The sequence below is a fragment of the Diaporthe batatas genome, assembly GCF_019321695.1.
Source record: "Diaporthe batatas strain CRI 302-4 chromosome Unknown Contig00011, whole genome shotgun sequence".
NCBI classification, from domain to species: Eukaryota; Fungi; Ascomycota; class Sordariomycetes; order Diaporthales; family Diaporthaceae; genus Diaporthe; species Diaporthe batatas.
Genome location: NW_025408558.1, coordinates 1,688,516 through 1,702,689, shown reverse-complemented (window position 1 = coordinate 1,702,689; position 14,174 = coordinate 1,688,516). Strand labels below are relative to the sequence as shown.

Genomic DNA, 14,174 nt, shown 5'->3' with positions numbered 1-14,174 from the left:
TTGGTGTAGCCTCTAGTATGAGGTTTCAAGATAAAATAATGATCCCGATGATTAGACCATTTCTGCCGTGCCTCATTGACTGTGTCTCCCCGCTTCGTATTGTGTCATGAGCTGCTTAATCATGCTGGGCCATGGACGTCCTGGTAGGGAACTGCGCATGCGGCTTAACATCATGGTCTGCTTGTCGTAAAACGTCACCAAATGGCACAACAGCTCCTTAGCACGTACTGTATTTGTGTTATTGCATTAAAAATATAAATCCAGGGTCTTTTTCCCGAATGTTCATAGGCATGATGTGGCCGCAGTGATATCATAAGCCTTCCCGTCCCAGCGCCCCAGAACGCCACTTTCCAAACCAGCCACCAGATAGCCACACGACCAAAAAAAGAAAAAGGACAAGTCATTTAAGAGGGAAGAACCCCGGCAACAAGCCGCCCGCTCAGAGCAGAGCCCAAGCCACCCCCAGCGCGACGGGCGCCAGCCCGAGGGCGCTCTTCCACACGGACGCGGTGTGCGAGTTGTGGCGGCCAAAGTACCAGAAGAGGGTCTCGGAGGCGTCCGACGTGGAGGCGGCGGCGCGGGGGTCGACCGGGTCGACCGGGTCGGCGCCGGACTCGCGGGTGACGATGGTGTAGACGTCTGCGAAGCCGATGTCGTTGCTGTTGAAGCAATTTGTCTCGTTGACGGGGGCGAGGCGGCTGTCGCCCGGCTCGACGAAGGTGATGTCGACGCACTGTTTTTGGGGGGTCGTGTGTTAGCGACGGCTGCGGTAGTGTTGGAGGACCCTCTGGGATCTCTTCGTCCCTTTTGTCTCGAGCAAGCAAGGGAGTTGGTGGGGGGGAGGGGCAAAACACCTACGGAGAAGAGCGAGGCACCATGCACGGCGAGCTCGACGACCTGGATGGTGGCGTTGTCACCCGGCTGGACCGTGGTGTTGGCCGGCAGCGGGACCTGGGGCAGGCACACGGTGCCCGGGTAGGGGTTCTTGGAGGGCCCGAGGATCTGGAAGGGCGGGACCATGGGGAAGCTCATGTTCATGGGCCCGCCGCCGGGCCCGTCGGTGCCGAAGCCCATGTTGACGTAGAGGAAGGCCGTGGCGTGGCCCTGGAACCAGCCCGGCTGGAAGGCGACGGCGCCGCCTGTCGTGGGCCAGTAGGTGCGGTTTGTTGTTGTTGGGTAGCCGCCGCCTGGGGGGTTTCATGTCAGTCTATGTGTTCGGTGGCGGTCACGCCGGTGTCGCGGAGGCGATGAGGGGACTGTGTAATGTGCCTCCGACAATGGGGCGTTGATGTACTCACAAGGGTACATCCATTGCATGCCATATGGGAAAGTCTCATTTGTTATGAGGTTGTCACCCCTCCATCCGGGGTATGTGAGGACGGTGTGTGCTGTTGAGAGTGTTGCTGCGCTGAGGAGCGCTAGTAATGTTGAGGTGAACATTGTGTTTGTGTGTGCGCGCGTGCGTATGACCTCGGGAGGTGAGTTTGTGTGTTCCCGCCGACGATCCTCGAATCTCGAATCTCGAGCTGTATTTGCCCCGAGCTGTGCTCCTCGGCCTCGTTACTCGGATTTTTGGTCTTGCTTTAGAGCAACTTGTTCCTGATCCCTCCTGTCCAAATCCGTTCGCCTTGATTGCAATATATGGGGACGCTGGTCCACCGGTCGCAAGGTGAGTTTTGACGGGCGCTGACGAGAAAACGGGATAGAAAGATACTTCTTTCTATGATATCTTGATGTGTTTATGGGTATCTTGAAGTTGGAAAAGTGAAAAGCAGGAACGAGTAAGTCGGAATAAGAAGAGCAGCAGCCAAGGGTAATATTAGACGCAGGATACTATGGCATCTCACCTCTTTCTCACCCACCTGCATGGGCAAATTCCGGGTCACGGAGGGGACTGGGCTGAACAGCCGTCCAGTGAGGTGGGCCGAAGCAGCGAAGCTTGCCCCCCCAACCGGTCTAGCCCTGTCACCTCGCGCGTCCAGCCGCCGAAGCTGAGTTGCATCGTGCCATCCACCTCGGCGTGGCGTGTGGGAGGGCGGGCGAGCAGGCGAGCAGGCGTGCAGAGAGAGGGAGGCGAGGACTGCATGCTCTGCAGGCTGGCTGGCTGGCAGGCTGTGGCAGCAAGCACTTTGGGGCGGGGCGACTGGGGCAGTGGGCAGCACTCCGCAGCTTGCGCAGGCAGCAAGTCGTTGGCCTTGGACGGCAATCTGGGCCAGATGCAACCCGGGCGGCTCCTCCACGAGGCTCTGGCCACTCAGGTCGCAGAGGAGGTGTGCACGCAGCTGCAGCTCCACAGCCCCTGTCCCTGCCGTCGAGGTGATGCCCAGCCAATGGCGGCTGGCGACAGGCACATCTCCAGCACCTCCAGCAGTTGAGCACCCTCGGGAGGGCGACTCGCTGGGCCGCCCAGACCTTGAAAAATCCCCCGCCCGTGTCTCCCCATCCCCCATCACCAACAACGTGCGTGCATGCGACCAATCGAGCGGCCGGCCCGGTGTGACGGCCGCTTTCAGGGACCCGGTTCGTGAGGTTGATGGTCGTGGATAGGGCTTCAGACTTGTGTCAAGGACGTTCGAGAAGCCCCGAGATCCATGCGAAACCCAGACTGCCAGACTGACTTGCTGGACGATAGCTCGAGGAGCCAAGCAAGACCGGGTCCATATCGACAGCTCGGACGTGGACGGCTTGGTTGCGGCAGCTCCCTCCCTGCCTCCGCGGCAGCCGTTCGCGGGAGCTTGGGTGGCGGGTCACCCGACGGACCAGTTGCTGGCGGCGATTAAGCGCCCGACAGCTTCGCCTGCGGTACGTACATCTGTACTCGGTGCTCGCGTACCTTTTCCCAAGGCTCTCCCGCCAGGGACCCGCGGGGCTAAAGATCTGCAAGCACTCTCCAAGGGTAAATAAAAGTGGGGGCTATTTTTGGCAGGGGAGGGGGCCATCGCCTGCGTACCGTACTATTGTGTCTTTTTGTATGACTAGCCAGGCTAGTTTGTACTACACTATGGCATGCTTGACCACAAACGAACGATGCAGTGCGACCGGGGGCGAGATGGCGGCCCCAAGGTGTCAGCTGGACGGAGTACCATGAACGGAGTACTCTTCTGTACTCTGTACTCCGTCCAGCCGTTGAGTTTGCTGCCATGGTGTACTGGGGAGGCTATGCGGCCATTGGTCGACCTGTGTAGCGGCACATCAAGTCGGAATGCCCAAGAGCACCGTCGTACTTGTGGCCCTGAACTCGAAACAGCGACGCAATCTCCCCCTTGCCCTCTTGTCTGTCGAAGAGACGCTAGAAGCTATTTCCAGAACTCTGGTAGCATGCACTCCTGGCGATGGCCATCTGGCAGAGCAGTCAGGGCGATGCGTCAGGGGAAGCCTCAGTGCTGCACGGTAAGCTGACGGCGGGCGAGGATCGCATGTGGTTCTTTCTGTCTGAGCACTCAGGCAATCGGATTCCGGTTCGAGGCTGGCCAAAGGCATCAGAATATGACAAAGTGGACGTCATATCTCCAACGCAAACATGGGTGTTCTTCGAGATGTCGGCTGCCGGACGCGTGCGACAAGGAAGAGAGCTCATGCAGCCTGGGCGATGCTTGGTTCTTTCCTCGGGCCCCGATGCTGCCCAAATTTTGACATCAAGACTGCGGTTGTCGGGAAATAGATCCCGAGAGAGATGAACAGGCAGAAAATTGAAAACACATTATTACCTTGACCAGCCTTGGTAGGAAGACGAGTGAAGGAAGCTACCTCCTGTCCAGAGCCAGATGACTCAGCAAGGACGGTAGCCAGTCAGACTGCCTTATCGGGCTCTTATCGCGCCTCCCGCAGAACATGGCGGCTCAAGAATTTCACTTAGACGAAAGACCCAGACAGCGTAGCATCTGTCGGCCTCGCGCTTGGCCTGTGATCGTGATGGCTTCTTCAGAAGATGATCCATCACAATGGACACGCATCGTCCGCAAGGGAAAGGGCAAGAAGCTAGGCAGGAAGGAAGAGATCCTCTCATTGCCCGTGGGCGGCCCACCTGAAAACTTCCACCCAAACAGGTCGCCCAAGCTCACCGTCCATGACATCAAGGCCGACCACCACAAGATTGCTTCCAGGTGGCGCACAACAGAGGGCTATGAGCAACTATGTAGCACCATCAACGACCATTCCGTGTCTCATCAGAATGTCACCCGTGCCGTGTGTCTGGGCATCGGCGCCTTCGACCCCGAAGACGGCTCCTGGTCCTCCCAGCGCCGTTCTCACACCCAGCTGGCGGCTTTCCTGGCCATCGTAGATGCTCTCAGTTAGTGTCCACTCTTCTAGCCTCTATATGGCGATAGACAGCTAATGGGTGTGGGCAGGGTCGGAAAGTGGCCAAGACATCGAGACAATCTACCAAGAGCCACGCTTCGCCCAACCGGACAAGGAATTCTTAACAAGCCTAGGTGGGAAAACAGTAGACTCCCCCGGTGCCTACGAGCTGATCAACGACACCACTCTTGTTTTTGGCGTGCACCTGTACCGCGACATCTGGGCAGACGCACTCAAAAATGGCTTGCCCGCGATGTGCGTGGGTACCGGCTGGGATGTCTGGGAGGAGTGAGACTGCCCCAGCACATGAGTTATTGTTGATCTGGGCACAACTGACCAACATCGCAGGAATCCTGGAGCCGATAAAAGCCCGGACTTTGACCGCGTCAGAGAGATGGATGCCGCTTTTGACAAGTTCCCATTCCCGCAGGACGACTACAGCTCCTTTTCGAGCACATGCATCTACTGGAAGAAACGGGACGAGAAAGACGGCAACCTTGACCAAGATGTCCTAGAAGATATGGAACGGTTGCGCGTCAATTGAGCGATGGCCTGCCAGATCAGCGGTCCAGACGATCTTGTCCCGCGAAGGACTAGGGATACAAACCAGTGAGAGATGTGACACGAGTTCCGGCGCACTTCCGAGGGCGACGTGCTCGTCTGAGGTGAAAACCGCGAGACATGGTCTCAATAAGTCCAGGTCAGCCAAGCCATCGAGTCCTCAGCTTGAATCTACCTGGCTAACAGAACTCTTATCTCTCAGGCACCACAGGATTTCTTCCGAGGGTATGATAGAGCTGTCTTATCGCTGCTGAACCCTGGATCCAAGCGACGTGCAACGCTTTGTGCCAAGGTAGTCTCAGGCGGCACTCTGCGTACCTCCTGTTATTTCGCACCTTGCATATCGCCATCTTTGACGGCCATCTTCACTTGGAACTACATTACAAGCGTCGTGCGGGGCTGGTCACCCAGGGATGGACGTCACCAACCTGGGGATCGTTGACTGTGACAACTCACACATACATCTCTGGATACTTTTCTTGGTACCGTGAAATGGATGCGTTCGCCGGTTGAGACTTACGAGACATGGATAGACCTTAAGTGTGAGAGATGAGCACCTGAGCAGTCAAGGAACAGAGAATAGCGTCCTTCGGTGCTGGAATGTGATTCATAGTCTCCAGGTTGACAATCTACCTACTTCCATGCCGCAGCCACCACTCAAATCATTTCCGCCGTGATATAGCACCCGGGCTTCATAAAGTCTGTCTCCACAAACGTCCGCGAAATCCCGTGCTGTTGCCGCCCCCCTACTGACTGCCGCTGGCGCAGTTCCTACCTAGGTACCTAGGGCCAGCGCGAACCAGCCCGCCGGGTAAGATTAGAGACCTGGATGACGAAGCTTGTCGAGTGGCACCCATACGGCGCCGAATAGTTAGCCGCATACGTGCCCCAGCTGAGGAAAGCCCCCCTCACCCCCTCGATGGTGCGCGTGCAGGCGAACCACGCCTGGGCAGCGGACGTCATCTTGTGGCCCACCTGTCCTACACCGCCGTCATGTTAGCAGGGCGAAGACACGATTTGTTTGCCATCCGATGGCAGCGTGGCCCCCCTCCCCTCTCTCCAGCACGCACACAAGCACCTACCATCGGCGATCAAAAAGTCAAAGTGCTGCTGGTCAATGGTAGCCATGACCTCGCTCGCGAAACCGTGGCTTCCGCCCGGGTCGGCCACGGCGAGCCCGTACACGCCCGGCGGCGCGGCGACGTAGGGGTCGTCGGTGAGGTCCAGGATCACCGCGTCGTGGAAGGGGTCCTTCTCGTCCGAGACGGTCGTGTTCTTGTATGCTGCGTATCGGTCATGGTCAGCCCGGTGGTGAATGGTGGGATAGATTTGCAGCCATCATATAGAGACTCGAAAAAGAGAGGAAAAGGAAATCACATGCCTGTGGTCTTTGGGTCCGGGTCATGCGTGCCCGTGCCCCGGAGCAGCACGCCTCGGCTCTCGAAGTAGGCGGCGGTCAGGGGGACGAGGTAGCCGCTCATGTTCATGGCGAGGGTGAACTCGGAGCTCTTTGGTGGTGGTGCATGTGTCCCGCGCGGAAGCCCGGCTGACCAGGCGGGGGTGGCGTGGGCTGTGGTTAGAAGGGTCAAGAATGTCGATACTACTGTGAGATACATGATGAGGGCTGTTGTCCGTTTGTGTGATCAAGTTCGAACGCAGGCCATTGTTTGGGCTCGGTGGGTGGCCTCGCTGTATTTATGCCTCAGCAGGCGCAGTGTCAAGTTCCGTATCACAGGACACACATTGTACCTTCGCATAAAATTGAGAGGGTGGGGTTGTGCTCGACAAAACATCAGCCATTGTGACAGTCTAGACGTCGGGAGCAGTGGCTGCCCCTATTCGTTACCTAGCTACATTTACTCCTGTGATACCACTGTATGAAGGCGTCGTGTATGACTTCGGGATGTATACGGAATAGATGCGAAACCAGGCAGCTACTCCTGTGAAAGCCTTGTCTCACACTTCAGCCAGTACATCTGTCCGATGGCACATGTCCAAAAAGTGTTTGCACTCCAGTTCTGATCTAAATGGATTGTGAGACGCGATTGAGCCGAGGAGTTTGTGCACACGAAGCTCATTCCGGCTTGGAGCCAGGATTGAGTTGGAATGTTTGCCATCTGCCACCTGTGTCTATTAGGACAAGTGGGTGACATAGACAGGGTTGTCTTGATAGGGAGTGACACTGTTTTTGAAATCCTGTGCCAACTCACATGTTGCGAGACAGGTGAGAAATACAACGTAGGTGACCAGTTCCAGAAGGACTTTAGGGTTTAGGACGAGACATTGGATATCCTGTACTCGCTCCAAACTAACACAAATCTGAAATCAAGGTCTCCTTACAAACTCCGTTCATCAGGGAGTTTCTGCGTGCAAGACCTCAGGCCTAGCGATGACATAGAAAAGAACCATGGTACAATTACGCATTGGGAATCAATTACATATTTTTTTACTTTTCCATCTAACTAGGTACACAGCGGTCATTCCACCTATATTATCCTCTTCGCATACTCGTGTGTGCCCGTACACTGCTCAGGTGGGCTCGGTGCTAGCATGTGCACTCGTGCTTTGCACATGCCAAGTGCCAGCTGCATCTATTTTCCCCCGTCACCATGGACCCAACGATCATGGAACCAACCTCCAAGCAACGAAAACACGTTATCCTTGTTCACATGTTCGGGTCCAAGGCATGCCATTTCTGTCCTTCCAAGGTTGTCATGATACCGTATTCGAAATCAGCATGGTACAGTTTCCTTCCAACACATACCTTCGGCCTTGGCTTTGAGTCGTAGTACCTGGTCACACTGGATTTTCCTCATGGCTTTGCGCATCGTCGGATGAGTCTTCGACACTTCTCAATGGATTTGGGATATCTGCACCCCGTATGTAGAATGATGCCGGCCCTGGGTATCGCTGATCAGAGGAATACCAGCCGGCGCCAATGAATTCTTGGGCTGCCATTGCAGACATAGGTTTCAGCTGAGCTCCACGAGGCCCCGAAATTATCGAGGAGCCGTCAACCTTGCCTCGCAGGATCTCAAGTACCTCCTCCCAGGAGCCATCCATCAGATACACCTTCCACAATTCAAGGCCTATCTTTCCCGGCACCTTATTAATGAGCTGCCGTAGCTCCTCGACCCGAATTGGGAATCCGACCAGCCAAAGGTCCCGAATTCGGTTCCAAGGCAGCTTTGCAAGCACTGGACCAATGCTGGAATGCTCGTCGACAAACGAAAACAGTCCAGTATCACTTTCCTGCCATCGGTAACAAAGCCTAACGACCTCGAGGCCAAGAGAACTCAACAATTTGTCCAGAATTGTATAGGTTGGGGTCAGCGTAGGATCGCTCGAGGTCGTGCCCGTGACTGTGATTCGGATTTCCGTAAGATTTCGACAGGATTCTTGAAGACTTGCATAGTGACCCGCAAAGGCTGCGATGTGATGGCCCTGGATTGGCGGTAAGTTGACGTTGAGTCGCGTCAGATTGTGGTTCGCAGCTTGAAGCATATAAGGTAACTTCTGTACCAAGGTGAACGGGCTTCTGTCATGTAGCAAGGTGAAATGCCTTTTGTCATCCCACTGTGGCAGCTGTGTACTCTTCCCATCACCGGTTCGGATCATGAGGTCCCAAAATGGGTTGGTGCTGAGAACGCTGGATTCATACTTGTGGACGTCCAAGCGGTTGTTCCATCCACCCCTGAAACGATCGCATGCATCCCATCTATAAGCCCCTGCGTCGGGGATGATGAGTTCCTCAATGCACAGCATTTTCTGCACAGCGATGACGATTCTAGTCAACACCTGACGGTCGTTCATGAAGTCCCGCTGTTCCAGATACATCCGTCCGTATTCCTCGTAGACCTCATCAATGGCCTTCGTCATCTCGTGATCAAAGTGGGTCATTGGGCCCTGACGACCTCGAGCACGGGTTCTGAAAATCCTAGCCAATGCAGCCGCCGATCGTCGAGCTTGCTGCGAGGCCGCAGCGAGCTCGTTGGCTCGGATGAGGTGGGGGTCGGGAGAGACTTGGACCCCTTCTAAACGGCACATCTCGGCTACTCTCACACGAGTGTTCCGTTCCTTAAGTTTAAATTCCCGCGCGAGCTGACGGATTCGATTGTGTGTTTCTGAGTCAAAGACGTCCCTGTCGCTGACAAGTGAAGAGTTATAAGGATTTGTATGGACCCGAAGGATGCGCACGCCCTTCGAAAATTTAGAGTGACTCGCAATGTCTTCGAGGCGCTCAAGACCGGATCGCGTGAAGAATACGTCGACTATCGGGTGGAGAAACTTTGAGGCTGTATCGCAAAACGCTCGACAGGTCAGTCGAATGCTCTTGAGGCTTGCAACATCCGGCCTGATTGGGGGCGGTTCGTAAGCAGTGCCGAATTGAAACACGGGCATGTCTTCGAATTGGCCAAATATCTTCATCAGAATCTCGGTGGGGAGGTCCATGACCTTCAGCGGCCTGCAAGTTCCTCGCCAAATCTTGGTGTGCACCCGCCGCCAGTGGGCCCGCGATGCTTCGTTAGACTCCAGCAATCGCTTGAAAAGACTGACATCCCCTTCCAGCTGCTTAACGTGTTCGTAGATGGTGGAAAAGGGGATATATTGGTCAATTGCCTGTCTCTTGATTGTTCTGATTGCAACCTCCTTGTCTCGAATCCATCCTTGAACTGTTTGCGCAGTGTGCTCTGCGGCGAGGAGTTGGGAGAAGGCGCCGCTTGTGTCGGCCAGGAAAGGCACAACTTCAACAGAGGCCATCGTCGGTTGCCTTTTGTTGGTGGGGATAGGGGTCGGGAATACTGCGAGTGCTTTTGCGAGTGAGCTCAAAAAATGAGGTCGATCAAGCCAAGGGGCGAGAGAAGTCCCAAGGTTGGTACCAGTGCAGCTCGCGACTGTAAGAAAGGTGGCCTGGGAAGGCCGATGCCCGTCAGGATTGGCGCAGAAATTTCAATGGAAGAGGAAAAGGGATCGAAGAAGGCAGGAACGATTCCCTCGAACTGCTGGGAAGTCTCGAGTCTAGGCGGGAGGGGGCCGTGGTTGAGAGAGGGTTGGCGTCGAAACAGTTTGCTTGTTTGCTTTCAACCAAGGCGGGGGACTGAGTGGAGGCTGTCCCTTGTTGTCCTAGCAGCGAAGCAGCCAATGGGGCTTGGTTTACCTGGTTCAAGCTACGCAGTAGGTAAACGGGCAAATGTTAACAACCCAGTGAAGGCAAACGTGAGATCAACGGGAACCATGCCCTGCTTTTGTGGGTGGGCACAGGAGAGAGTCACCATGACCTTTACTTGCCTTTTCAAACATCATTACAGCATACCTACTAGGGGGAGGGGGGGTCCCTAATATAGGTATATAATTATATTAAAAATTAATATTTAAATAAAATTTAGATATTATAATTAAATATTAGTAAAAAGCTAATAAAATACTATTATAAATAAAATCTATTAAGGGGTTAATATTATATTAAGTTTTAATATTATATTAGAATTTTTAAATCTATTAATTTTAGATTTTATAAGTTAATAAAGAAATAAGATTTCTATATTTCCTTAACTTTATAGCTCTATAGACTTAATATATAGTAATAATTAAGTTAAAAATTAACTAATAAATAGTTAAATTAAAAATAAAAAAAGAAAACTTAATTTTAATAGGAATTAAACTCCCTTTTTATTTATATATTAAGCTTTTAATAGTATATTAAAAATATATTAATAAGTAAATAATATTAAATTAAAAGTATTATATAATTTAAATATCTTATAGTTATATTAATAATATATTTATATTTTAAAAGAATATTAATATTATTCTAAAATAATTATATTATAAATTTAATTTACCTCTCTCCCCCCGGTAGGTAATAATGTAATAATAAATTAAAATTTAATAAAAGCCTTACTAAATAGAGTATTATTTATCCATTTAACAAATTAGTTGAATAAATAAACTTATAGAAAAGTTTAACTATAAAGAAGTTCCTTTTAATTTTCTTTATTAATAAAAAAGTAGAGTCTAATTGATTTGAGCTGCCTCCATATGGGGGTATGAGAAGTGTCAGTTAATGTCTTGGGTTGCTAGAGGGAAGTAGCCGTCAAGAGGTTGGGGAACACAGCGACAAGCGCTTATTGTGCCCCTACAATCATCTTCTTCACTGTGAGACCGGCAAAGTTGAAAAGTGCGAAACACTTTCAAATTGTGGCTCTGGGTATTCATTGCTATGCTGGAAGTTTCCTAGCTGAAGCCAAATCCGTTTCCGCTTCAAAACGCCGGTAAAAGGCGCAGATAGCCGGCCACTTAACCACCTAGGCATCCGGCTATCATCAAATGCGCATATTAGAATGATTCTTATTCCAAGGCCAACAATGTCGCTCAAAATGGACCACTGCATAGTCTCTGCATCCCTAAAACAATACCTTAGCTAAACCACGATAACACTGGCATCCTGCGAGTGGCGTCCCATGTTCAGCCGGAACGCCCTGAATCGACACCAGTGTATGGATATGGCCACGTACTATGTATGCTTTGTGACAAGTATTCGGGGAAGTCACGGGCCAATGGAAATGGTACAAAGTGTGCAGGATAAGTCCTTCTGAATCTGTTTTTCATCCTGGTAGCTACCTAGGTACCTAGGTACCCTAGGGTACCCTAGGCTAGGCACTGAGATCTAAATGAGCAGATTGGAGTTTCCACAAAGCTTTCTCGAGAAGATTGCCCTACACTGGGTGAGACGAACTTGCGGACGTGCTAGCAGCCGTCTTGGCATTTTTTAACCACTGGGGAAGTTCACTAGGTGCGGCCTGTTCTTTGAATGTGCCGGGAGGCTAGAGCTTAGCCGTAGTTCAAGGGGCTTCACGCCCGTTGCGTCATAGACTTTTCAGTCTCAATATTTATTAATTTGTTAACATGATATACCTTACACATCGCAAATCGTTTGACGTTCAGGTCTCTCCATTCCTCAACTGCCAATGTCTAATGTTCGAGTTCGACTTTTCAAGCTCCAGACAGAAACCCTCACCCGTGGCTTTTTGAAGCCCAATTGCTTGCCGTCAACTACTGCTCTTCGCAACGCCTACCCATTACAACCTGTAGCAATCTTTGGCTGTATACAGCAAACTCGGTCTCGCCGGAAATCAACAATGTCGAAACGACACGAGCGCTCGATGTCCCATGAAGATGGGCTCAAGCACCCTTCAACTAAACGAGCTAAGGAGATTGACACGCACCCACCTCTGGACGAGCTTCTCAAGAAAGTGAACCAGCAGACGAGCGACCAAAAGCCACGAAATATCCTGCACTGGTTTCGAAGCAAAGACATCAGGGCCGAGGATAATAGAGCGTTGGCTCAGGCATCTAAGAAGGCCAAAGAAGGCGATGGACATCTCCTCACATGTTTCCTATGGTCGCCAAAGGAATTGGAGTGGCACGGAACCAGCCCTGCGAGAACGGATTTCTTGTTGGAGTCGCTAAGAATCTTACAAGAGCAACTGCATGATATGAACATTCCTTTAGTTGTTCTAATCGCCGACAAGAGAGGGGAGAAAGGAAGTAAAGTGCTGGACTTTGTCCAGGAGCATAACGTCAGCCACGTGTTCGCCAACCTTGAATACGAAGTTGATGAGCTCAGAAGAGACATAGACCTAGTCGGTCAACTGGCCGACAAGAAGCTAGGAGCATCGCTTCATGTGATGCATGATCAGACTGTGATGGAACCCAAAGTCTTGACCACCGGCTCTGGTGGCCCTATTAAAGTGTTCACACCATATCATAAAGCGTGGCTGGCTGAGGTCGCCAATGATCCAGAGCTCCTCAGCGTGGTCGACACTCCGGAGGCGAATGATAAGGCAGCCAAGTCAGACTTGAAAGACCTGTTCAGTTCCACCATTCCGGAATCACCAGAATCAAAGCAATTTGCGTCAACGAAAGACAGGGACCGCATCCGAAAACTCTGGCCAGCAGGGCACGAGGCCGGGATCAAGCGTCTTCAACATTTCCTGTCAAAGAAGGTCAAGAATTACAAGAAAAACAGATCCACGCCGGCCACGGACAACTCCAGTCGACTCTCTCCATATTTCGCATCCGGCGTAATCTCAGTCCGCGAGGCACTCAAAGCCGTAGTGGACGCAAACGACGGCGAGGAATTCGACTCGGGAGACGTGGGGATATCAAGCTGGGTCAGGGAGATCGTATTCCGCGAGTTCTACAGACACATGCTATGTGTCACACCTCACGACGCAATGAACCTGCCCCACAACCTCAAGTTTGACTTCGTGCAGTGGGAGGACGACGAGGAAGGGTGGAACAAGTGGTGCGAGGGTAAGACGGGGATGCCCTTCGTGGACGCGGGCATGCGGCAGCTACGGGAGGAAGCCTATATGCACAATCGGCTGCGGATGAACACCAGCAGTTATCTGCGCACGAACCTGCTGATCGACTACCGCAGGGGCGAGAGGTTCTTCGCAGAGTCGCTGGTGGACTGGGACTTGAGCAACAATACGCAGGGCTGGGAGCCTAGCTACACGGTTTTCAACCCCGTGGTGCAGGCGGAGAAGTGTGATCCTGACGGGGAGTACATCAGAAAGTGGGTGCCAGAGCTGAAGGATGTTAAGGGCAAGGCAATTTTCGATCCGCACGGCCGCCTGAGCAAAAGTGAATTCGAGAAACTTGGTTATCCCGCGCCTCATGTCGATTTTAAGGAGAGCAAGGATAGGTGTATTCAGAGGTACAAGCAGGATATGGCAGATGCTGACCCATGATCAGGAAAGTTATGGCCCAATCAAGGGATGAGAAAGCCGGGATTGTGCATGTCACAATGGAGAAGGTGGTTTCGTGTCGAAGGGACTCGTTAAATTGGGCAGCTGGATTGGTGACATATGGCTTTCAGCCTGTATGGCAACTAAACTTGAAAGTCAGTGTAACATCTAATCGATGAGTATGACAGCAGTAGGCGTATAGATTGAGTGATCAATGGAAAACGCCCATCCATGTAGTCAAGCTCTGATACACCAATGCATAGATGAGGTTACGCTTCAGCACATGAAGGGGAAATCTATTGTCTCCAGCCCGAACACGGACGTATTTCATGGCCATTTGGTACGTGACTGATTCTTGATACTTTACGGTGCTATTTACTTTAGCCTTCGAACCTGTCGTCTCTATTAATATGCTACTCTTTGGCGATCACTTCGCATCAGAGAAATCAAGTTCCGCGGCTTCTGGGCTTCGGAATCCTGGTTCACGTGACTGTGATTCAGCTCACATACCTGAAGTAGGTGCTAATGAGCCGAAAAGGCGGACTGTTCAATTCTCACATG

General features: G+C 52.2%; 4 protein-coding genes across 4 annotated transcripts; 2 read left to right on the top strand and 2 right to left on the bottom strand.

Annotated features, from left to right (window-relative positions):
* Positions 1-215: 215 nt before the first annotated feature.
* KVR01_009540 (uncharacterized protein) lies at positions 216-1,836 on the bottom strand. Its single transcript, XM_044781305.1, has 3 exons — positions 1,299-1,836; positions 859-1,187; positions 216-733 (listed from the first exon to the last, which is right to left on the bottom strand). Exons 1-3 carry the CDS (start codon positions 1,438-1,440, stop codon positions 440-442), a joined length of 765 nt encoding a protein of 254 aa, XP_044642042.1. The 5' UTR covers positions 1,441-1,836; the 3' UTR covers positions 216-439.
* Positions 1,837-3,335: 1,499 nt separating this feature from the next.
* KVR01_009278 (uncharacterized protein) lies at positions 3,336-5,507 on the top strand. Its single transcript, XM_044790997.1, has 4 exons — positions 3,336-4,291; positions 4,350-4,587; positions 4,648-4,999; positions 5,063-5,507. Exons 1-3 carry the CDS (start codon positions 3,832-3,834, stop codon positions 4,841-4,843), a joined length of 894 nt encoding a protein of 297 aa, XP_044641780.1. The 5' UTR covers positions 3,336-3,831; the 3' UTR covers positions 4,844-4,999; positions 5,063-5,507.
* A 136-nt stretch (positions 5,508-5,643) lies between these two features.
* Positions 5,644-6,476, bottom strand: KVR01_009297 (uncharacterized protein; the record flags this gene model as incomplete). The annotated part of the gene is made up of 3 exons (XM_044794092.1): positions 5,644-5,840; positions 5,943-6,143; positions 6,293-6,476. The coding sequence occupies 3 exons, from the start codon at positions 6,474-6,476 to the stop codon at positions 5,644-5,646; spliced, it is 582 nt and encodes a 193-aa protein (XP_044641799.1).
* A 5,523-nt stretch (positions 6,477-11,999) lies between these two features.
* On the top strand, positions 12,000-13,616 carry KVR01_009469 (uncharacterized protein; the record flags this gene model as incomplete). Its single annotated transcript, XM_044784150.1, has 1 exon — positions 12,000-13,616. One exon carries the CDS (start codon positions 12,000-12,002, stop codon positions 13,614-13,616), a length of 1,617 nt encoding a protein of 538 aa, XP_044641971.1.
* Positions 13,617-14,174: the final 558 nt, after the last annotated feature.

Excerpts from the sequence above, each read along its gene's own strand:
- KVR01_009540 (XM_044781305.1), bottom strand. The coding sequence starts at position 1,440 with ATGTTCACCTCAACATTACTAGCGCTCCTCAGCGCAGCAACACTCTCA. Across the intron at positions 1,188-1,298 it reads CATGCAATGGATGTACCCTT|GCGGCGGCTACCCAACAACA; the intron begins GTGAGTACATCA and ends GAAACCCCCCAG. Across the intron at positions 734-858 it reads ATGGTGCCTCGCTCTTCTCC|TGCGTCGACATCACCTTCGT; the intron begins GTAGGTGTTTTG and ends CCCCAAAAACAG.
- KVR01_009278 (XM_044790997.1), top strand. The coding sequence starts at position 3,832 with ATGGCGGCTCAAGAATTTCACTTAGACGAAAGACCCAGACAGCGTAGC. Across the intron at positions 4,292-4,349 it reads GGCCATCGTAGATGCTCTCA|GGTCGGAAAGTGGCCAAGAC; the intron begins GTTAGTGTCCAC and ends GGGTGTGGGCAG. Across the intron at positions 4,588-4,647 it reads GGCTGGGATGTCTGGGAGGA|GAATCCTGGAGCCGATAAAA; the intron begins GTGAGACTGCCC and ends CCAACATCGCAG.